The 22,643-nt window shown below is 44.2% G+C and overlaps 4 protein-coding genes across 10 annotated transcripts in view; 3 read left to right on the forward strand and 1 right to left on the reverse strand.

Annotated features, from left to right (window-relative positions):
• Positions 1-1,330: 1,330 nt before the first annotated feature.
• Positions 1,331-3,918, reverse strand: LOC133932544 (diamine acetyltransferase 1-like). Of its 2 annotated transcripts, XM_062379268.1 has the most exons (6): positions 3,662-3,916; positions 2,537-2,588; positions 2,379-2,456; positions 2,025-2,126; positions 1,900-1,940; positions 1,331-1,812 (listed from the first exon to the last, which is right to left on the reverse strand). In XM_062379268.1, the coding sequence occupies exons 1-6, from the start codon at positions 3,722-3,724 to the stop codon at positions 1,636-1,638; spliced, it is 513 nt and encodes a 170-aa protein (XP_062235252.1). In that variant the 5' UTR covers positions 3,725-3,916; the 3' UTR covers positions 1,331-1,635. The 2 variants fall into 2 exon arrangements, with proteins under 2 accessions (XP_062235252.1, XP_062235251.1); XM_062379267.1 differs by having other exon boundaries at positions 1,900-2,126; positions 3,662-3,918.
• Positions 3,919-5,263: 1,345 nt separating this feature from the next.
• Positions 5,264-11,086, forward strand: acot9.1 (acyl-CoA thioesterase 9, tandem duplicate 1). 2 transcript variants are annotated; one of them, XM_062379269.1, is made up of 16 exons: positions 5,264-5,451; positions 6,251-6,345; positions 6,813-6,839; positions 7,448-7,493; positions 7,727-7,897; positions 8,025-8,062; positions 8,161-8,244; positions 8,706-8,809; positions 8,894-8,967; positions 9,073-9,140; positions 9,223-9,334; positions 9,489-9,579; positions 9,821-9,906; positions 10,014-10,101; positions 10,195-10,345; positions 10,443-11,086. In XM_062379269.1, exons 1-16 carry the CDS (start codon positions 5,438-5,440, stop codon positions 10,496-10,498), a joined length of 1,305 nt encoding a protein of 434 aa, XP_062235253.1. In that variant the 5' UTR covers positions 5,264-5,437; the 3' UTR covers positions 10,499-11,086. The 2 variants fall into 2 exon arrangements, with proteins under 2 accessions (XP_062235253.1, XP_062235254.1); XM_062379270.1 differs by lacking the exon at positions 6,813-6,839.
• Positions 11,087-11,770: 684 nt separating this feature from the next.
• Positions 11,771-18,129, forward strand: LOC133932547 (pyruvate dehydrogenase E1 component subunit alpha, mitochondrial-like). 4 transcript variants are annotated; one of them, XM_062379271.1, is made up of 13 exons: positions 11,771-11,924; positions 12,892-12,912; positions 13,510-13,665; positions 14,309-14,374; positions 14,462-14,635; positions 14,872-14,998; positions 15,093-15,184; positions 15,312-15,404; positions 15,733-15,888; positions 16,269-16,340; positions 16,467-16,534; positions 16,756-16,864; positions 17,165-18,129. In XM_062379271.1, the coding sequence occupies exons 1-13, from the start codon at positions 11,865-11,867 to the stop codon at positions 17,327-17,329; spliced, it is 1,359 nt and encodes a 452-aa protein (XP_062235255.1). In that variant the 5' UTR covers positions 11,771-11,864; the 3' UTR covers positions 17,330-18,129. The 4 variants fall into 4 exon arrangements, with proteins under 4 accessions (XP_062235255.1, XP_062235257.1, XP_062235256.1 ...); XM_062379273.1 differs by lacking the exon at positions 13,510-13,665; XM_062379272.1 differs by lacking the exon at positions 12,892-12,912.
• Positions 18,130-19,040: 911 nt separating this feature from the next.
• Positions 19,041-22,643, forward strand: part of rps6ka3b (ribosomal protein S6 kinase, polypeptide 3b) — a 31,396-nt gene continuing 27,793 nt past the window's right edge. For both annotated transcript variants that reach the window (XM_062379275.1, XM_062379276.1), the window contains exon 1: positions 19,041-19,374. In XM_062379275.1, coding sequence (XP_062235259.1) covers positions 19,312-19,374 — 63 coding nt within the window. In that variant the 5' untranslated portion in view covers positions 19,041-19,311. The remainder of the gene's footprint in view (positions 19,375-22,643) is intronic.

A 22,643-nucleotide genomic window follows, 5' to 3' on the forward strand; every position in this document is an offset into this window, starting at 1 on the left:
GATTTATCTCAGACTACAAGTCAACAGGGAGGAAAGAGTTGAAAGGAATGACTCAGCCAAAAATCACACGAGTTCACAAAACATCAAAATCATGGAATTGTGAACTTTTCTCAAAAATAATCACTGTGGTTTTTCTGTTCTGTTGTTTCCCCAAAATATTAGTTTGTATTTTCTGTAACTTTTGAGTTCAAAGACCAAAGAGATATATTTTCCTGTGAGTTTAAAATGAAACATTCTCTCATGCACACAAGATAAAAACTCTTTCAACATAAGTAATATCACCTCTTTGGATTTACTCCCTGCATTTAAACCTGATGCCTTCATCTCAAGCTTCTGTTGGTTTCAAGTATTTATCAGGTTCAAACAAGTGTTCAAAGCAGCTTGAGACTCGGACTCATCATTGAAATGTATTTAGGTCAAAGGAAACTGTCTGGAATCCACCAGAACACGTTTCACTTCAACACGAAAGAGGAACCTCACGTGACAAGTGTGTCAGCGTTTTTAAAGAAATGATGAAGTGGTGTAAGTTTCACAGGTCATTCCCATGAGATGACAGAGGAGCTGCTGCTGTTGAATTATGTTTCATGAGACGTGCCTGGCAAACTGGAGTTATTGTTTGATTTCCATCATAATCGATCATAAACAGGATCAGCTAATATCCATGAAATGAAAACCGTGAGTTCACAGATGATCACTGCAGTGAAGTTTGAACCATTGTTACTCAACTGGAGGGAACTGGTTTATGATGCAGAGGAAGAGTCCAGGTCCAGATAGCAGCTCCAGTTCCATCAGGTCCCCCTGAGGTCAGGTTGTTAGTGAACACAGGTCGATGGTTGTGTCGACACAAACGATGAGTCCAAACAAGTTTCACAAAAATGTCTTAAAAGAACTTTGGAGAACCTTCAGTAAAACAGAGGGAGGGCCTCTAATCTTAAATGAGTGATGGTGTAATAGATTACTTGAGCTGTACAATGCTTAAGAACTGTAAGAAGGGATTACTTCTCTACTCTGACCTCCCTCGTGTCGTGTTTAGCTTCTGATGAATCTGAACATTAGGTTTTAGTCTGAATTCTCACTTCTGATGAAACTAAAGCAGCTTTTTCACTGTCTGTAACATTCTTTTTTACTATAGTGATTTTTTTTTATAGTTTGTGACTGTATTTGTGTTTCTCTGAAGTTGTTCATTATCTATAGAGTGTGATGTGACGTCCATTTGGGTTTTGTTAAATTGTGCAGCTGCTGTAAAAGATTGGAAGTTTAAATATTTGCAAATTAAACTGAATCTGAATCCAGCAGTTGGACTCTCGTACAGAATCACAAGACCAGGACGTGGGATCGGTTATAGTTTTATTGTAAAGTCATGGAAAGTCTTCCCTGCACATCAAATGCATCAGCACTAACAAAGAATGATCAACGCAAAGATAAGAATAAACATAAGCTCTTCAGCGCAACATATTAGAAACGTGATTAAGCAACACACGTGAACTAAACACACTCATGTTATATTGAAACAGATTTCCCCTTTTTAAAAGCTGAACTTGTTTAAAGGAACCCTGGTCTGAGTGGAGGACAGCAGAGGAGCCGGACACGCCCTCAGGTGTCCTCGTCCCCCTCCTCTGCTCCGCTCGCTTTCCGTCATTCCTCAGCCGGAGTGGCCATCTTGACGAGGCTGTCCTTATCAAACCTGAACAGCCTCCAGCCCTCCTCCTGGGAGAGGTCCTCGGCACCGCGCCCCTTGTAGAAATTGACGGACGACTCGTTGTTCTCCGCCACCACAAACATCATGCCGGAGCAGCGTGTCTTCATCGCCAGCTGCAGGAGGGACATAGGTATATATGAGAATAAGACCCGACATCCACTTTCTAATTGTCCTGTTTTCTAATTAGGAAACATACTCACATCACTGAGGTGCCGCAGGATATCGGAGCCGATGCCCAGTCCTGGAAAAGAGGGAAATGGGGTTTTAAAGCAGGAAGTAGCTGAGATGTGTTCAAACTGTAGACGATACCAGGAGTTGTTTTTACCTCTGTACTGATCCATCACGTAGAACTCCTCCAGGTAGAGCTGTTTTCCAACCCAGGGGTCATAAGTAAAGTAGTACATGGCAAAACCCACCACCTTCAGGCCTGATGGAGACAGGGAAGTTCAAGAGATGTTACTACGTTTGTTCTGCCTTCGAGGAGGGGGGAGAAGAGCTCCGATATGATTCATTGGAACCCTTTTTAAATAAATGTTACCTGTGGTTCTCAACCTATAAAAGATGTTCTATCCCATTGTTAGCATACTTAGCAAACATTAGCTCAGAGGGATAGCTATGCATGTTTATGATACTGCGTGAACTTCCTGTTGAACCTCATATAAAAATCTCTGCTACGTACCATCACTACTTTTCTCTTGGGTTTCAGCGATGATGCAATGGTAAAACGGGGTTTCACCAAAACCATCTTCAAGGAGATCTGCAACGGAGAAGCACTTTTTAAGCACGAGTAGAAAACTGATGTGCGTGAGAAAAGCCGGAGGTTTAAAAACAACTCACCTTTTTCAGTCAGTCTCACCTGGTGCTCCATCTCCTCGTATTTAGCAAGTTCCTGAAGAGAAGAAGAAACAACAGTGTTTACGTCTCGTACTGAAAATCATAATTAATGTCCGTTAATCGGTTAATTGATCACCACAAACCAAATCAATACAATATTGATATTTGAAAATGAAACTAATCATTTAAATGTGTTTCTGGGGCAGAAATTTTAGAACTGAAATCTAACATTTAATTAAACATCTTGATTATCAGTTACAAACACGGATTGTGTCTGATATATATATATATATATATATATATATATATATATTTATATTTGTTTATACACAGTCATGCAGGGTTTATAAAGCAGGAGTTATAGCCTTTAATAACTAACCCGTCAAATGTCTTATCTTATTTCGATAACCAGATAATTAAACTACACGTATGAACACGCAGGTCATGTCTAGGCTTCGTTGAATGCGTCTCATCAATCAGATCAGTCAGTTTAACCTGATTCATCGATGAGAGAAGTCGAATCCAATGTCTCTTCTGGTCTCTGAGGTGAGACATCTTGTTTTTCAACCTCTGGTAAATCACTCAGGACTTTGAGGATAAAACAACAACAGGGACAATAACACTAATAAAGAATCTGATCGTCATTATGCTGCTCGTGTTGACGTTAAGTGTGTCACATCCGTGGTTACACAACCAACAGGTACAAACCCTGGGACGGAAGTGGTCTGGGCGGAAGGGAGACCATATTTGGATGTGAGCGGAGAGCTTGTAAACAAAGGCCGAGGACGAGGGAGGATGTCCGGGTGTTTGTCCGACATCCTCCTGCTCGACATCCAGAGCTCTGCACCCACCACCTCGTCCCCTCAGCGCCGCTAATCAGTGTAATCCGTCGGTTTGAGGCCTCGGCTGACTTCTTTCGTCGGAGCTAGCTGTGGCTAACTGAGCTAGCGGAAGCTAACTGAGCTAGCTGGAAAATAACTGGGCTCGCTTAGGCTAACTAAGCTAGCTGGCGCTAACTGAGCTGGCTAAATATAACTGCGCTAGATAAGTGAGCTAGTGAGGCAGCTGAATTCAACCCGGGCGACCTGCCGTGCAGTCGAACCCTCGTTTCCGGTGTGGCCCACCTACCTTCACCAGTCGTAATATATCAGACACGTCCCTTGGTTCAGCCTTTCGCAGCGTATACTCCATTTTCTCCTTTTACTCTTCTTTCCTTTCGTGAGAAGTCCTCTGTATGTGAAGTGAAAGATCAGATATTTCTTCATTCGCTTCTCAGTGGCTTTTTCCCCACAGTCAGCCTCGGGTCCGGACGCGCACGTCGAGTCAGGAACATCCAGTAAGAGTCGCCCTCGGCCGGGTCGCTGCCGTCGAAATATCCCCCTCTTTTGTTTACATCACCGCTTTTATACCCGGCTCCAGAGGCGAGCCGATTGGTTGGCCAGGGTCCGGGCTCAGGCCGTTGACCAATTAGCGGCCTTCTCCTGTCGCGACGGACCAATCATCGTCGGAGGACAGTTGACGTGACGAGTCTGTTTTGATTCTGTCATAAGATCTTTGTTTTGATGGCGGAGGCAGAAACTCAGGGACGAGTTCGGTGCTTCGAGAGAAACCAGCGTTTCTATGATTGACAGAAACAGTTTGGATTTTCTCTGCAGTTTAGTAAAGTAAAGTAAATATAAGTACAAGTATCACCTCTGCATTGATAATATCAACTCACATAGAAAAACAGTTAGTGTGAAGAACAACTATCAGACGTGGCTGTAGGTTCTGCAGACAGCTTCTGTACCTCAGTGCTCTGTTGCAAGTCTAAGTCCTGCAGGGAGATGATAGACAGACAAACACAGGAGCAGCACGAGTGGGATTTTCCACCCTCTCAGACAGCAAGGCCAGTTGAGGTCAGACTGTATCCGTGCTGCACATCCCAACCAGGGGTTACACAACAGAGAAGATTGATCAGCAAGTTTGAGTTTGGGTCAAGGTCCAGCCATCACAAGATGGTAAACAACAGCTTCTTGTGTTCACCCCCCTCTGACCCGAGCAGGCAAACACCTTTCCTCAGCTCCTGGTTGAAATGCACATTTCATCCTATACATGTGTCATCTTGAAATATAAAGGAGACTCTTTCAGAGACACATCAGACATTAGGAACGTGGTGTCTTAAACTATAGCACCACAAAGACACTTAATGCACTAAAACATTATAGGTTATATATATATATATGATATCTACTGCCAGATCTTGAACTTTCAGCAGCACCCTGAACCAAAACAAATGCTTCGTCGCCCACCCACCCCCTCCCTCCTTGTTCTCAGCAAGGTACTACCTTTAAAGCCAATGGGTGTCGTGCACAACAATAAACACACTGAATGACTGAATGAGAGTAGAAACAAGCCAACTGGCTGCTGGTCAGACTGGTGCTGCTGTCAGGGTCCGAGCCTCCATTTTCACTTTTAGGTTTTTTAAACGTATTTATTTCAGGGCTGACTTTACTGCTGACGACACAATCACCAGCAGGTTTATTGCCAGTAGGTTTACACACAGATGGAAATAGCTGGGCAGCACAGATCGTTACTATAGCTTTGCTCTGTGCAGCTCAGAGGATGTTCTCACAGTTTCTGTTTGAGTCAGACTGAACTCAGGGAAGAAGATGACGCCTGATAGACTGAACTCAGGGAATCAACGTCCCTGAAACGGTGACGCATAGACTGTATGGTGTGAGGTCATCTAGTAGTGGGCGGGGCCTGGACACAAGGCGGAAGTGTTGACTCCTCAGACTCTGAATAATCAGGTCGTGGCTCCGACTCCTGGTTCCCAGAGACTTCCTGTGGTTCTCATCTTTGTTTCTGACGTCTTCTTCTTCCTCCGGACACCGGAAGCTGCTTCTGTGTCACCGCCGACTCAACATGTTCTCCCCCAGGTCAGTGGAAAGCCCGGCTAACTGCTAGCATAGCCACAGAGCAGCTAACGATGCTAAACCTGCTCATGGACCTCTCTTGACAGATGTTCCCTCCGGCGCTCTGCCGTCACTTATCATTCAGTTACCTTTAAGTTACCTTTAATATCAGGAGATGAAGAGAACAGCCACACCTGGGAATAGCCAGGTCGCAACCGGGGGGGTGGGGGCTGTTTACACAGAGGGTGTGTCCTCTGTCACAATCAAGATCCAGCATGTATAGTATACTGTCTCACCAGTAATACAAGTACAACCATGTGATACAAGTACAACCATGTGATACAATTAAAACGGTTGATACAAGTACAACCATGTGATACAAGTACAACCATGAGATACAAGTACAACCATGAGATACAAGTACAATACAATAAATGAGAAATGAAGGATGGAGCGACTTGAGTCTAGTTTGTGTCGTTAAAGAAGGAATGTGTTTGTGTTGTTAAATGAGTGTCGGTCGGCTCAGCTGTTCACTGTGGACAGATCAGATTCAACAGTTATATTTAGAAGAGGAAGATTAGGGGGGGGGGGGATCTGGACCTCTTGATCTTTGAGGTCATCCTGGGTTTAGTTTGTTCTCTGTAAAGAGGAGAGGATCTGCAGTATGGGTTTTTAAAGATCTAGTCCACATGTGCATTTGATCATATATGTAACATTGACAGTTGAGCATTAAATGACCCCCCTCATGTATGATTGTCTTCCTGTGATGATGATGATGATGATGATGATGATGGTCAACGGTTTCTGGTTTGTGTGTCCTCAGGTTCCTGCTGCTCCGCTCGGCGGCCTCCTTGACGAGCAGGTCTCTCTGCACCGGGGGGGTGTCGCAGGGGGGCCGAGCGCCGGACATGGCTGAGGGTAAGACCTCAGTCTGTTTGAGATGACTGATCATATGTATTATAACGGTTTACATACAGAATACATGACTATTTGTTGTTATTTCTGATGTTTCTCCTTGTTCAACATGTTGTTTTCACATCAAACATCTGAGTGTCAGCGATGAAGTTACATATTTTAATTTGCTTTTTAATTTTGCGCAGCATTTGTGTGTCCTGTGTTCCTTGTAGTTGTGTAGTTCCTGATCGACGGCACAGTTTCACTCAGGCTTCATGCAGGATGTTGGTCCCAACTCAGACCTGATCATGGTTTTATGTCTATAAATGTAAAGTGTAAAATGCGGTTCAACCAACACTGGTTTCCTGTGTGATCTCTGCAAAACGTAGTAAAATGGTGACGTCTGTGTGAATGATCCCAAATCGGTCTCTCTCCTTGTTCCCCTGACCTTTCACCCCACATGTTATTTAATCCTGTTTGTTTCTCCGCAGGAAATCCACTTTTACACGTGTCGAACGGTGTGTTGGTAAACTCAGACAAATCTTAACCACCTGTCAATCTGCTTCTAATCCTACTAATTTATTGAGGAATGTCTTTCTGTCTTTCTGTCTTTCTGTCCATCCGTCTGTCCTTTGAGTTTCTTGAAAGTCACTCCTCCAGTTAACCTCACACTTGCAGAGTTGACTGTGAAGTGTTGTGGACGAGTGGTTCTCGAGACCTTCTGCCTCGCTGCCCCACGTTTACTTTAAGCTTCACCTGCTGTGATGTCACTGGCTGTGACACTTTATTACCTCATCAGTACCTTTGCATGTTTCTCCATTTTCTTACACCTGCCTCCCACCTTGTTTCTGGTAGAGCAGCTTTTCCATGAGCACCAGGTCTGACTCTGGGACTAGCGACCTCTCTCTGCTCCACAGTCGAGCTCCTCTCTCCTTCAGCCTCAGTTGGTGACGTCTGTTTTCTTCCTCTGTGCCGCTGAGTTTCAGTGTTTTGTTGCAGCTGGTTCCAACAAGACATTTTTCTGCATCTGACCATCTCTCGTCTTTGTGTTGTTGTATATTGTCTCACAATGTAACACAGAAAATCCCCAGACGCACAAGTTCTGACTGATTCTTCTGTGTTTCAGTGCGAAACAGGCTGAGAGAAATCGTGGGAGCTTCCACCAACTGGAGGTACTGAAGCAGATCCATGTTTTCAGATTTTTACTTTAGTTTAGTTTAGTTTAGTTTAGTTTAGTTTAGTTTAGTTTAGTTTAGTTTAGTTTAGTTTAGTAATTATTTCAGTTTTTCTAAACCTTTCATTTACCACAACACATGAACTTTTACGATCAAGTCGATATTTACCAGGGAGTGAATCCTTAATGTTTTTATATAAAAGGAGATGTGGTTTCTAATCACCTCCACAGTGACCACCAGCACGCCATGACGGAGCGAGTGTCGCTGTCGTCCATGTTGGCAAAGTCTCAGCAGGACCTTCCAGCAAAGACCATGAAGGACAGCTACCTGGAGGTTCACCTGCCTCTGGGCTCTGAGCCACAGCTCCGAGAGAAATACCTGACCTTCCACAACACTGTCAGGTGTGCACACAAACACACACATGAAAAACATGCACACACGCACACTTACTCGGCCCTCTTATCTCCACTTACAAAAAGCCATGACAGAATTTTCCCCGTCTCTAAATCATCGTCTGTTTTCTCTCAGGTTTGGTAGAATCCTGGAGGACTTGGACAGTTTAGCAGGTGTCTTATCAAAAATACTATTATATTATATATTACAATACCATTATATGTAACTCAATCAGACGCCAGAACATTGTCTTTCCTGTTTCCCTCCTCAGTCCTCATATCTTACTCCCACACCCACAACCCGGCACTGAAGAGGACTCCTCTGTCTATCGTCACAGCTCTGGTGGACAAAATAGGTAAAAGTGTTTCTCAGTTTGATCCTGGTTGTTAGTTTGGCTCTCAGTCGTCTTTATTAATCTGCCAGGAAAGTTTATAAAATGTCAGAATATAGCGGAAAGAAAGACAAAGAGAAGACCAACACCCAAACCCACAGATATTCAGTTTAATATAAAAGAAAGAAAACCAGTGAACGCTCTGACTGAGACACTGGAACCTTTCTGTCATGTTTCCTTAAAGAACGACCAAAGCAATTAATCTCAAGAAGTGAGTTTCATCTTCGGTTGATCAATTTATTGATTTAGCTCAAGACTTCAGAATTTACTTCAATCCATAACCTCCTGGTCCTCAGATAATACTAAAAAACATATTCAATATTTGTGAGATAAATATTTCTGGGATCTGGTCATTTTAAAAGTCAAAGTTGTCTCTGTGGTTCCATGTTAGAGGCACATTAATGTATTTTCTCTCCGTTGGTCAGACATGAGGCAGCACGTCATCTATCCTGACTGCGACATCAAGTTCACTGGTCATGTGACCTGGGTGGGAAAGACGTCTATTGAAGCCAAGATGCACATGTCACAGGTGGACACCTTCAACCTGCCTGCACCACAGACGTACAGAGGAATAAGAATAGGTCTCTTACAGTGACTTTGTCTCTTCCTCCAGTACCGTGATGGAGCTTATTCGCCGGTTCTGGACGCCACGTTTGTCATGGTGGCTCGGGACCCAGAGAACAAGAGGTAAGAACCACAGGATGAAACTCATCGTCCACTGACCTTCTCAGAAACATCTCCACCTCGAGACTCGTTCCTCCCTCGACTCCCGTTCTCTCTGCTGAATTTCAGGGCAGCGTTTGTAAATCCACTGAAGCCTGCGGGATCAGAGGAGGACATGATTTTCCAGGAAGGAGAAGGTACGGCCTGATTTTATTACCTCAGTGAAAATGATAATGAACTCTTCTGTCCTTCTCTTCTCTGAATTGTTTTTGCTTCCAGCTAATAAGTCCCGTCGAGTGGAGCTGAGCACAGCATCGTTGCTGAAGGTTGCTCCCACAGATGAGGAGAGGAAGATCGTGCACAGTCTGTTCCTCAACACCCTGGACACTCAGTAGGGCTGAGATACAATGACTTTAAACATACGCTCCACAACAAGCCCTTTAGATTCCTTCTGAAGAGCCATGACCTAGACAAGGGTATTTAGAAACTAGTAAAATGTGTAATCATACTTTATATGTAGTTTTTGTGTGTGTCTTCTCCTGCAGGACGGTCAGCTTCAGCAGCAGAGTTCTGCCTCCGAACTCGGTGTGGATGGAAGACGCCAAACTGAAAGGACTGGAGATCTGCCACCCTCAGGTGAGAGGAAGGAACATCTGGAGAGCAAGGACAGAGAGGACGTGTGAGGCTTGATGTTTCTATACTTGTGTTACATTTAAAATGTGAATCTATCATGAGCGAGAATCAAGATCTATCACACACAAGTCTCAAAGGTTTTCTCCAGGGCTACTTCTCTTCATCTTCAACCCCCCCTCATCTTTAAAACGAAAAGGCCTGATCTTAGGTCTGTTGTCTTGTGTGTGTGTTTCGATTTGAGCAGGAGAGGAACATCTTCAACAGGATATTCGGGGGTTTCCTGATGAGAAAAGCGTACGAGTTGGGTTGGGCCAACGCCAGCTCCTACGGGTGAGAGGACGATAATCATTCTTGATGATTAGAAAAGATGATCATAGGATCTTTGTTTGGTGCTAAGTGACAAACCAAGTGACATCATCTCTCCTGCTGTGCGGCAGAGGCTGTCGCCCCCGCCTGGTGGCTGTTGATGATATCCTGTTCCAGAAACCTGTGGATATCGGCTCTTTGCTGCTGCTCTCATCACAGGTTGGAGAGAGTGTGTGTCTGTGTGTGTCTGTGTGTGTGTGTAGGTTTCCGTCAGGCAGTAATTGTTAACACCAGTGGCTTTGTGTGTTTCAGGTGTGTTACACACAGGGGAAGTACATCCAGGTCAGAGTTCACAGCGAGGTGTTCGACCCGCTCACCCGCCAGCACAACACCACCAACGTCTTCCACTTCACCTTTGTGTCCGACCGGGACGTCCCCAGCATCATCCCCAAGACATATGGAGGTAAACACACACACACACACAGACACACACAGTTGTTTCTGATCCATTTTTCATGAGAAGCAGATTTTGATGCTGATGTTTGGTTCCTGTTTGACAGAGTCGATGTTGTACCTGGACGGAAAGAGACACTTAAACCAAACAGTGGAGGGCTGAGGGATCACGCTCACTTCCTGCCAAAGCCTTTCAGCGTCTGACAAGCGAGTGTGTACGAGAGTGTGTGTCTGTGTGTGTAAGAGTGTGTGTGTGTGTATGCAGATAATTCCATCTACTTCCGTCATACTTTATGTCACAACTAGCTCATTTATTTTCCACAACCCAGACGGTCACTGTATCTGATTCATGTTACATTCTTTGTTCTGATGCTTTTACAGTTCTGATTGTTTGGAGCACAGAAGTGTTTTCAATGATTTCTCTAAATTGTGTGTGTCACAGTTGTAAGCAGCATCAGAAAACCACAAGTGTTGTGTTTCATGACCAGTCAGAGTTTACAGCGTCTCAGCAGGACTGGAGAACTGACCTTGTTGTAACCTCATATATTCACTATGTGCATGGATTTATATCACAATATGTTATATTTTATATTCCACTGTGGCTGACTGTATCACACTCCTTTACTCTGCTTTTTTTTAAATATGGAACGAGGAGCTTGATCATGAATGTGTCAGATTGCTGCGAGAGGAATGTTGGCATCATATATTCTTTGCCTTACAAATACAATAAATACATTTTTATTTATCCTGACTTTGTTGTTGTGTGTTTGGTTTTCATCACATTCTACCAGCACTGATCCATCATTATCATCAAATCAGGTTGATATTTGGAATTAAATACATTTTCAAACACATATATAAGGTAAAAAAAATTGATATAAATATGTAAATAAAATGTGTATAGCTTATTAATTTACATTTTGTATCTATTAATACAATTAACGTGGGAGTAAATATTAATAACGGTGTAAATTCATGAAAAACATAAAGAAATGAAGGAATAAAATCACAAATGAATTGAGTCTGGCAATAGATTTTGAGAGTAAAGAATATTTTAATACATCAGGCTATAGTTATTTTAGTAAATTGAAAAATATATAAATGAACAGAAATAAATGAGTGCAAGAAATTAAACGAAAAATTATGTGGAAATACATATATGGATAAAATATAGAGATATAGGGAAAGCAATAGTGTAATAAACTAAGACTGTTTTTGTTATCATACTTAAATAGATTAGATCAGCATGCGCTCAGATTTTATCTACATTACTCATCAGTACTTCACTCTGGGCCTTGATCAGATTATATTTTAAATTATGTAAAGCAGATTTTCTTTAATATTAAATACATTTTAATTTGTGGTTTTGATAAATTCGCGGTGCAGCTCCAGGAGCACTATAAAATCTAGGCGGAACCAATGCTGTGCTGAGCCCGGTGCTCCCCGGACTCATTTCCCGGACGGACAGTAACAGGGTATCTAGCAGCTCGCAGCAGCCGCTAATTAATCCTCCGTCTCCTCCCAGTAGCATGAAAACCATGATGACCATCATCGCCAACGCTCTTTGTCGCATCACGGGCAGGAATGTGGTGAGTGGGCCCGGGTGAGCGTCGAGCTGGAGGCCGGATCCGAGCCGAGCCGTGCTAACCCACAGTTAGCCTCGTTGGGCCTCGCGCTGACCTTGCGAGCGGCTAACCTGGCTAACACGTACCATTAGCATGTGCCTCGCTGCTTTATCGCTTGTTAAACGTTTGGTTTCGCATGTTACTAAGCGGGTCAAAGGCTGGGAATGACCCGGGTTATATGTGGAGGCGGACATGCCTGAAATCAAGCACGTGTTTGTGTGTCTGTGGTTGTGTCTGTGGTGGTTTGGCCTCCTCACGCAGGAAAATACATAAATACTGATCGATATCTGCTTTTAAATTCAACCAGGAATCAATACATTGACTTTACTCACGAGGTTAAAGTTTGTTTCTACTTGTTACATCACTTCAAGTTATCAAACAGACAACTTGTTATTTCTCTGTTTTGCAGCAGTGCTTTTCTTCTAATAGAGCAGAATAATAACTGGAAGCTTAATTTAAAAGTGCATAATGCTTCTTAATGCTGCATGTGTTCGCATGATCAGTGAGACGAAGGCACAACCTGGAGCCACAGATGAAAGTGGATTATTAGCAGATATTGTGAATCTGTATCTTCTTTGCTGAACGTGTAGGTGAATGGAAGAAGCTGGAGCAGTGGCAGCAGCACGGGTCTGACATCAGTTTCTCCACAGGCAACGGAAACATCCATCACACACGAGTTCACATCATTACAAAACTCGTGTGTTCTCATCTTCATTCAGTTATCGACACATTTCATAGATTGTGTAGCTCTATTTCCTCGAGCCTGTGGAGACTCTGTTGTTGTTAAGCTTTGTGTTGAGTTGTCGCTCCTTCCTTCCTGCTTCCTCTCCCTGTGTCTTCACTCTTGCACACATTACACACACTCACAACAATCCCTATTTATTTCTTGCTTCTCTCCCCCCTCCCCCTCCCTCTCCCCTCTGAACCCTAGGGAGCTCAGACAGTGTCGGAGGTAAGCAGCTGATGTTTGTCTGTCGGCCTCATCCTACATTTCCTTCCTGTTCTGTTGTTTCCCAGGGATCTTCTCTAGACTGGACAAAAGACTTCACTCTGAATGACATTATATCTTATGAAGAGTTTCCTCTTACCCACGATGCAACCTGTCCATCTCTTATAGTTTGGAGCAGGTCAGAGTTTTTAGTCTTTGGATTTCATTTCAAGCAACACCAAGCAATTCTTTAATTAAGCTTAAATGAGTTGGATGGTTCAGTTGCTTTGAACAGGAAGGCTGTTTCCTCTTTCATTCCCTCTCTGAACATGTAACAAATATGAAGTTCTGAATATATATGTATGGATGCAGATGTTAATTTCCTCATCTATATATCTGTTTATTTTTTTGATATCAATCTAAAAATTGTGACTGTTAAATGTTAAGATGTTGTGTTGCTCCTGGAGTGTGAGCTGAGGCGTAGACACTGTGGGGCCGTGTGTTCCCATGTGTCCTCCTCCATGTAGCTGCTGTTTCTGTTTCCCCTGTCCACGTCTCCACGTCTCCTTCACTCTGTCCAGCTCCTCTGGCTCTGCTCTGATTGGCTCCTGTGTTCCCCAGTTGCTGATTGACCTGTCAGAGTACGTCAGTGTAACCTCGCCGTCGTCGCCCGACTTGGCAAAGACCCGGTGGCAGCCCCCCGAGCCACCACCAGTCAGTACTAGAGCGCCTGTGGAAGAGTTAGTTAGCCCCCAGAGCGACCAGCTAGACGCACCAGTAAGAGCACGACCAGCATCCCCTCTGTCTGCCTGATCACTAACAGGGCTGGGAAATAAATTCTGACTTAAAGGAAAATAACCTCTTTTAATATTAGACTATTGACTGTTCTCTCATCTCTCTGGGATTCGGTCTTAATCCCTTTTTCTTTTCCTCCTGGAGTGTATGAATTAACTAAATGAAGATGTCGTTTATCAGGTATCACAGATTAACTGAAGAACTCTGACGCAACTCACACTTGTTTTCATGAACAACAATCTCGCACTACAGATCTATATTTTTGTTAAGATGTGTTTACTCGCAAGTTGGACTTTTCTCAGACGGAATGTGAATTAAACAGTCTCGCTCTATAAATATATTTTTACCATTAAACCCAGTATTGGAGGATTAAATGAGATTAAAAACCACAGCTTCCTGTTACTGACCTTCACAGTTGGAGTTGAGTTCTTGTCCATTGTAAACCACTGGACCCCCCCCCCCCCCCCCCGATCCTCTGCCTCTCTACACCCTCTAACCCTTCAGCTGCTGTGAAGAGGCTCTGTCTGTCAGTGTGGAAGACTTGTGTCCTTTTATTTAACTTTGTAATGCTGCAGTGATGTATTTGTGTACTTGATTTAATGTTTTGTGTCCTCTTGTCCACCAGGGGGCCAGAGTTGTGGTCTCACGCTCCTTCGCTGACTTGACCACTCAGGCGACCTTTGACATCAAGGTGCAGTGAAACAAAACATCAGCATCTTTAAGTTTTCTACACATTTTGAAGAAGCTGCTAAAGATGTTTTTCCTTCGTCTTGAGTAGAAATGCGACCTGCACCGCCTGGAGGAGGGGCCCCCGGTGGAGGCGGAGCTGACCCGGGATCAGGGGCTGCACTATTACCGCACCATGCAGACTGTGAGACGCATGGAGCTCAAAGCCGACCAGCTGTACAAGCAGAAGATCATCAGAGGCTTCTGTCACCTGTACGATGGACAGGTAAGAACACAGATCACACTCGGTCGTCCTTTGAGCTTCGATGTAACTTCTCTGTTCACTTTTAATTAAATCTGCGAGAGAACTGCTGAACAGAGAAATGCTCTTGTGAAGTTTGACACGGGATTCAAATGGTTACTTAGACTTTCACCAGAAAAGAATCTCTGGGGAAAACATAAGAGACGCAAACAAGAAAAACATGTTTGATCATGATATAAATAGTCTGTTTCCTCTCTCAGGAAGCGTGTGCTGTTGGCATCGAGGCGGCCGTCACGCCCTCTGATCACCTGATCACAGCTTACCGCGCCCACGGGTACACGTACACCCGCGGTGTGGCCGTCAAGGAGATCCTGGCCGAGCTCACAGGTGAGGAAGTGCTTCGTGAATTCATCTGAAGTTGAGTGGGTTGATCAAAAGCCTGAAGCAGATCTACACGTCACATGTCTTCGTTTCTCCTCAGGTCGTCAAGGGGGCGTGGCCAAAGGCAAAGGCGGGTCAATGCACATGTACGCTCCACATTTCTACGGAGGCAACGGCATCGTGGGAGCTCAGGTAACACAACATAACACACACTGCATGCACAGACACGCAGCTAGTGGCAGATTGTCTGATGCTCTCCTGGTTTTGTGGCGCCTGCTCTGACATCATCATTCCTCTGACTCTGCTGTGATGTCATCAGGTTCCTCTGGGAGCCGGCATCGCTCTGGCCTGTCAGTACCAAGGCAACAAGCAGGTCTGTGTGACGCTCTACGGAGATGGAGCAGCCAATCAGGTAGGATGAGCAGAGGCCTAACTTTCAAATACCACAACTATTTTTATATTTTAGGATTGAAGGAACATCTAAACATTCTAAAGATTTATTTGTGAGCTAGGGCTTTGAATTGTAGTTTGTGTATATATATTTTTCAAAGTTTACTCTGTAAAATAAGTTTCATATTGAACAACATAAATGCATAAATGTATTAATTATTCAGGGAGACGACTCTAACTTTCTATTTAGAGATAAAGTTAAAGATTAATTTCAATGTTATAACTCACGTAACCTTTTTAGTATTATGGACGCGCTGCTGAATCCCTGCTCCCTCCTCTGGTTCAATCAGGGTCAGATCTTCGAGACGTTCAACATGGCCTCCTTGTGGAAGCTGCCGTGTATCTTTGTCTGCGAGAACAACAAGTACGGCATGGGCACGTCGGTGGAGAGAGCTGCAGCCAGCACCGACTACTACAAGAGAGGAGACTTCATACCAGGAATCAGAGTGAGACTCAAACACCACACGTATGAAGCTGCAGGAGAAGCAGCTTCGATGTTTTGATTTTATTTAGGCAGCTCTGAAGTGAGACTGAAGGCTCACTGTCGTTCTTTGACACCGGCTGACCGGAGGGGGCGGGGGGGGGTCCTGGGGCGGTAGCTGCAGCGTGTCTGTCGTCTGCTGCAGCTGGCCTGTCTGGACCTAGACTACAACAGGAGGCGGACCGCCAGCCTGGCAGTAGCAGGTGTGAGCATGCACCCAGCTGCTTGATGCTCATGTATGATACTGCACACAAACCAATTTGGCTGCTCATTTATTATGAAGCTTCGTGGAAACTTCAGTTTCTTCCCTGATGTCTTGTAATGTTTTTTCTTTTCTTCTTGTAGGTGGACGGGATGGATGTGCTGTGCGTCAGAGAGGCCACCAAGTTCGCTGCAGATCACTGCAGGTCTGGAAAGGTGTGTTGATTAGTGATGATAAACCTGGGCTTCAGTCATCCCTCATCTTTCTAGCTCTGGACAGATCCTCTCTACTTTGACAGTTAAAGGATGAAGTCTTCAGAAATGTCCTGTTGTGTGTTTCAGGGTCCAATCATCATGGAGCTGCAGACCTACCGTTATCATGGACACAGCATGAGTGACCCTGGGGTCAGGTGCGTTACCTCTGACACGTTGACCTGTCGCTCCTAAACAGTTTAATTCTCTTATTTCTTTGCTCTGGAAACATTTCTTTCTTGAGTTTAATTTCAGCCTCTGGTTCGACTTCAGGTCTAGAGATGAGACATTAATTTCCCTCCAGTCATTTTTACTGGTTCCTGTCGGTGATAAACTGGAGCTGGTTCCTTTGTTCTAACTGTCCTGTGGCTTTGTGCAGCTACCGCAGCCGAGACGAGATCCAGGAGGTCCGCAGTAAGAGCGACCCCATCTCCATGCTGAAGGAGCGCATGCTCACCAACAACATGGCGTCTGCTGAGGAGTTCAAGGTGACTATATTTCTATAGAGTGTTCATTTATGTGGAAAATGAAAATATCCGAAAATTGTTTAAGGAAATATCTTCAGTTAACTATCTGCTCTCGAAGTAAAATATCAACTGACTCATGAAGCTGTGCTGGTTATTTATCAGACACTGGCTCAGGTCAAAGATGTTTAAATAAGTCAGATTCTCACTCTGACATTTAATCAAAATAGAAATCTTTCCTTAACCACAGTAACCTCTCCTCAAAGTACCTGTACACTTCTCTCTGAGTTGTAGAGTTGATACTGAATTTCTCTCTGTTGTCAGGAAATTGACCTTGAGATCCGGAAGGAGGTCGAGGACGCCGCTCTGTTCGCCACGTCAGACCCAGAGCCGCCACTGGAGGAGCTCTGCAACCACATCTTCCACAACAGCCCCCCCCTGGAGGTCCGCGGGACAAGCCCCTGGTCCAAACTCAAGTCCATCAGCTAGACCCCCCCCCCCCCTCCACACACACCCACAAACAGTCTGAACTTCTGACCTTCAGGGGTAGAACCTCCTCCCAGTGCTAAACGAGGCACTGCAGAGAGCATCCAGCCCCCCCGCCCTCCACCGTAGATCTCAGCATTCCGCACCTTAACGGCACCTCAAACCTCAGTGTTATTTATTTTTGAGTTTTACATAGAAATATTTAAGATTTGAAAGATGTTCTTAGTGCACTGTGTGTACTTGTAAAGATGACTACACAGATGTTAAATACTGCAGGGGCTAGTATACGCACAGAAGTTACACTTTATGTTTTGAACTTTAGTTTTGTCAATGTGATGTGTTACATATTCTATATGTAAATACCGTGTGTATCAGAAACAAATCTAATACTCGTCTGTCTTTTTCCTTTTTAAAGTCATTGTTTTTTTGAAAACCGCACAGGACAGAGAGCCATGAGGTTAAAGATATATTTATTGAGTTGAGTGAGTTTTAGGAAAATTTAAATTATTGTTGAGCACTATCAGCCTGTATTTATTCCTCTTATATGCACTACATTTTATTTTCTGTTTCCAGGACATGAGTTTTACGAGTGTCTTTCCTTCATGTAATGAAAAGCACTTGGTGCCAGATATTTATGTTACACTTTTTTTGGGAGAATGAGACGGATTTAAAACGCAGCAGAAGAAAATGTATTTTCTTTCTGGTTCCTCACGATGTTTAAGTGACCGGAACAGATGTGAAGCTTTACTTGACCATGGATGACTTTGAACTGAGACTGTGAAATAAATATGTTAAGAAAGTAACGAGTGGAAATGTCTCATATTTGTGTACATATTAATATCAGCCGCTATAAAAAGTATAATTGAATTGCTTTTGAATTTTTTTTGTATGTACAGCTGAAATACTGAGGTATTTACAAGAATTGATGTAATTCAGGTTATGAAGCAATATTACTATGAAATATTCAATAAAGCCTAAAGAAGTAAACAATGAACCATCTGAGTTGCGTATTCTTCCTTCAGCCACTAGAGGTCAGCAGCGGACAGGATTCATCAGAGCAGCGTCTGAACCAACATGAACCACTTATCATTCTAATCTATGAACAGTAATAAAACAGTGTTGTGTTGAAGCGCTTTGTCATTTCACGTCCTTTTGTGTTAATTGTTTCTCTGTTTTGAATTGTGAGGTACTCTTCTCTCAGTGGTTGATTTTCATCTCTGAGGTTATTCTGCAGCTGTTTTTGATCATGTTTGGCTTTTTAGCATTTTGTGTCCATTTCATTTCTCTTCTGGTTGTTTGTCTTCTGTTGTGGTTGTTTGTTTGTCTTCTGCTGTGGTTGTTTGTCTTCTGGTTGCTCTGCAGATTCGATTTGGTAATTGTGTCTCTTTGTGGTTGTTTTATATGTTGAGTTAGTTTTGCTTCTCTTTGACAGACACACACACACACACACACACACAGATCAATAACTAAATGTCCAGATGGTTAAAGTAAAGTGAAGTTGTGGATTTAGATTCTGAATAAAGTTTATTATCTGAGGGCACCGCCTCCTGACGTGACGCAGGCGTGACGTGACAGTCTGACGGACAGGTAAACCGACACCGGCCGCCATATTGGGAAACAACGGAAGTGCGTGCGCGTGTGCGTGTGTGTGTGCGCGCGCACATGTGTGCGTGTGTGTGTGTCTCCTCCTCCTGCTCCTCTCCGGAGGAAGGGGCGGACTGAGCGCCACAGCAGATCCGGAATCAGAGTTCGCTGGCTCGGCTCCGCTCGGCTCGGTCGGTCGCTGGGTAGTTGAGCTCCTGGTTCGGTTCCAGCCTCCAGACTCCGACAGACATCTGTGAGAAGGAGGAGAAGGAGAGTTTGTAGTGAAAGTGCCGTGTGACGGAGGGAGGAGCTGCCGGAGTCCAGAGGAGGAGAAGTGGAAGGAGGAGAAGAGGAAGGAGGAGAAGAGGAGTCCAGAGGAGGAGAAGTAGAAGGAGGAGAAGATGCCGCTCGCTCAGCTGGCTGACCCCTGGCAGAAGATGGCTGTGGGGGGGACGGCAGGAGAGGTGAGGGCGGCCGGACCACACACACACATATACAGACAGACACACACACCTACAACACACACACACACACACACACACACACACACATACACAGACAGACACAAACACCTACAACACACACTTATAACAGACACACCTACAACACACACACACACACTTACAACAGACACACTTACAACACACACACACACACTTACAACAGACACACTTACAACACACACAGACAAACACACACATATACAGACACACACATGCACACACAACACACAACCCCACTACACACTTACAACACACACAGATACTCAAACACACACCTACAACACAGACACACACACACACAACACTTACCCCCACCACAAACTTACAACACACACACACACAGTAACTAACAACCCACACACACTAACTAATAACACACACTAACATGTAAAATACACCACACAACATGGTGCCATGATAAAATACACATTTAAAAACACACTTGTCTGATGCAGTGTCTCTAAAGCTCATTAAAAGCCAACTAAAGTGATATCAGTATACATCTTAAAGTATCACTATACCTCACTGTGTGTAGGAGTGAAGTAGTACTACAGGTACCAGTTAGTACCAGAGAGTCGATGTCAACTACCACCCCCCCGGATAACACAACCCTGTGACAGTGATAGATTGTTAGGTTGAAAATGTCCTTAAGTGCAAAAGTGTGACGAGAAGGTCGATGATAATTAAATTAGATGAATATGAGAAACATGAGTGTCTCTCAAAGCTTCTACACAAATGTGATTAAATCACCTTCAAGTATCACAAGGTCACATGACTGTGTGCAGTGTGTGAGTGAGACATTAGATTAGACCTTCATCCACATCTGGGGCCACTGCTGAAGTACTTCAAGTACATGTGATTCAAATACTCATTAAAGTATCACACACATCAAAGAATCCAGGGATGCAGCTTGAAATCGACATATTGATGAAGTATTTCCTTCATCGATCAGGTTTTATTAATAATCAATATTCCTTCCTCTCCAGCCCTGAGGTAGAAGCCTGAGACAGGAACAGCTCACAGGGAGTTGCTGTTTTTTTTTTTTCCTTCCTACAAGTTTTAGAATCTTGATAAGAAGCTGGAGGCGGAGCTACTGCGGCGCCCGATTCAGGAAGTGCCTACGTCTTTGTGTGTGCGTGCACTTCCTGCATGAGGTGTCACAAAGGGTGCATGGAGAAATAGCTGCATGTGTGTGTGTGTGTGTGTGTGTGTGTGTGTGTGTGTGTCACTCTGTAGGCAGATAGTGTAGACTCCAACCTGAGTCACTGAGTGTGTGTTCTGACAAGCTGGTACCTGCTCGCCGTGTTCCCGCTCCACCTCAGTATCAGCCAGACGGGAACGAGCCTCACGCTGCCCGGTGACACGCCGACCTTTGACCTGTGGTTTTACACGTCTGCACGGCGGTGTGTGTGAGAGACGAGTGCAAGCTGCTTTAGCGGCTTTTTCTAGGCCACCGCAGAACAAAACAAACTCTCACACACACAAAAGACTGAGTGGTGCAGTTGTGGAATGAAGTGGAGACACTGTCGGTGGATTTTTGCCCTAAAGTCAAATTCATTCAACACAAACCTTGTCACACACACAGACACACAAAGAGCAGAGAGGAGCTGTAGTTGTCTGGTGAACAACACAACGCTCTGTCTCCACAAGACAAACTGTGTCAGAGGCTGAAGGAAATGACAACAATTAACAAACTCACCTCTGAGACTCTATCTTCAGAATCAGGGAACTCATTGCATTGGAACATTTTTTGAATCTTATTATTTCCCTGAGCACAAAGCAACACATTCAGTCAAATTCCAGTTTTTCACTCAGTTCTCTAATTAGCATCAACTTTAATTTGTCTAAACAGACACAGCTCCAACACAAATGTAACCCTTAGAGCAGGACCTTGTTAATTGGGTCAAACAGACAAAGAGCTGGTGTGTATGGAGGTTTTAATACAAAGAGAAAACACTGCACTCATCAGAACTACCTCCTCTATAAATGCTTAGATTCATATTGTGATGGGAGGATCCCAGTTTGAAACAACACATCCCCATTTCCCTCCGAGTCAGTTTGAATCCCTCATTCCCACAGAACCACTGACAGTGATCTGTGCTCGCTCCTCCTGTCTGTACTTGCTCTGAGGTGATCCCTTCCTAACTCAGCTGCTGTAGAGGAGCTAGAGAATCCACATTCCTCTTTCTGTGCCTTCGAACCGTTGAGCTGCACCCTGACACGAGGCCTCCTCGGCCTGAGGTCCACAGACCAGGCAGGTGTTCCCCTCGTTGGGTCGACTCCCAGAGCTGCGATGGAGCGAGGGCAACAGAAGAACAGAAACCCTGTGGTCAGGTGACAAAGGAGAGGAAGAGCGGTTAGTTTGCAAGCTATTATTGCGTAAGTATTGCGTGGGCGCCCATTCACGCTGCCTTTAAAAGTTCCGCCATTATTGAGAATTCTTCCTTGGGTCCTCTGGATCATGAACTATTGGCTGCACTGCCCCCTACAGTTCCTGGTGGGACTGCTCCGTCTCGTCTGGATAAGCGTTTCAAGATGTGCACAAATACGGACTAAAGGAATTCAGAAGCCTCTGTCTGTTTCCATATCTGACGTTAAGATAAACATTATAAAATATTGACCTCGATAAAAAAACTGAAAGTAAGTGGAGGCCACACAGCTTTATCATTTGACCCTGAATGCACAATGTGTGAGGAAGCAGACACAGATCATGTGATACCAGGTGGAACTAGAGTCCAATCGGTTGGATTCAGTCTTTTGATGCTCGCTGCTACAGGTCGATAGCTCAATGCAGAGGTTTGCTGGGTGGTGAGGAGAGAGAGAGAGAGAGAGAGAGGCGTAAGGGGAAAGACACATGGAGCATGTTCTAAAAACACACAGGGGTTTGTTATAATGTCACCCACTACAATTAAGAACTTATAAAACCCTTAGATCGATGCAGTTTTCTTGAAGATATCACGCTTCAGCTACTCAGTTAAATCTGAGTTGAAATCCTGTGCACTAAGAGAAGATGTTTGCCAACGCCGTAAAAAACTGAGGAAGAATCTATCGAGTTTCTGTGAGATTTGAAGTCTGTGAAGTTGTTTCCTCCAAACGGCCGGTGTGTGGTTGCTCATTCCAAATTCTCTAGTGTGAGCATCAGAGTGTCTGATGACATGATGATTTTAAAAACGGCTTAGACGTCATGAGTGAACCTCCATACTGAGGCTCCACCCCCCGAACCACCACTG

The sequence above is a fragment of the Platichthys flesus genome, chromosome 21 (assembly GCF_949316205.1).
Source record: "Platichthys flesus chromosome 21, fPlaFle2.1, whole genome shotgun sequence".
In the NCBI taxonomy this organism is placed as follows: Eukaryota; Metazoa; Chordata; class Actinopteri; order Pleuronectiformes; family Pleuronectidae; genus Platichthys; species Platichthys flesus.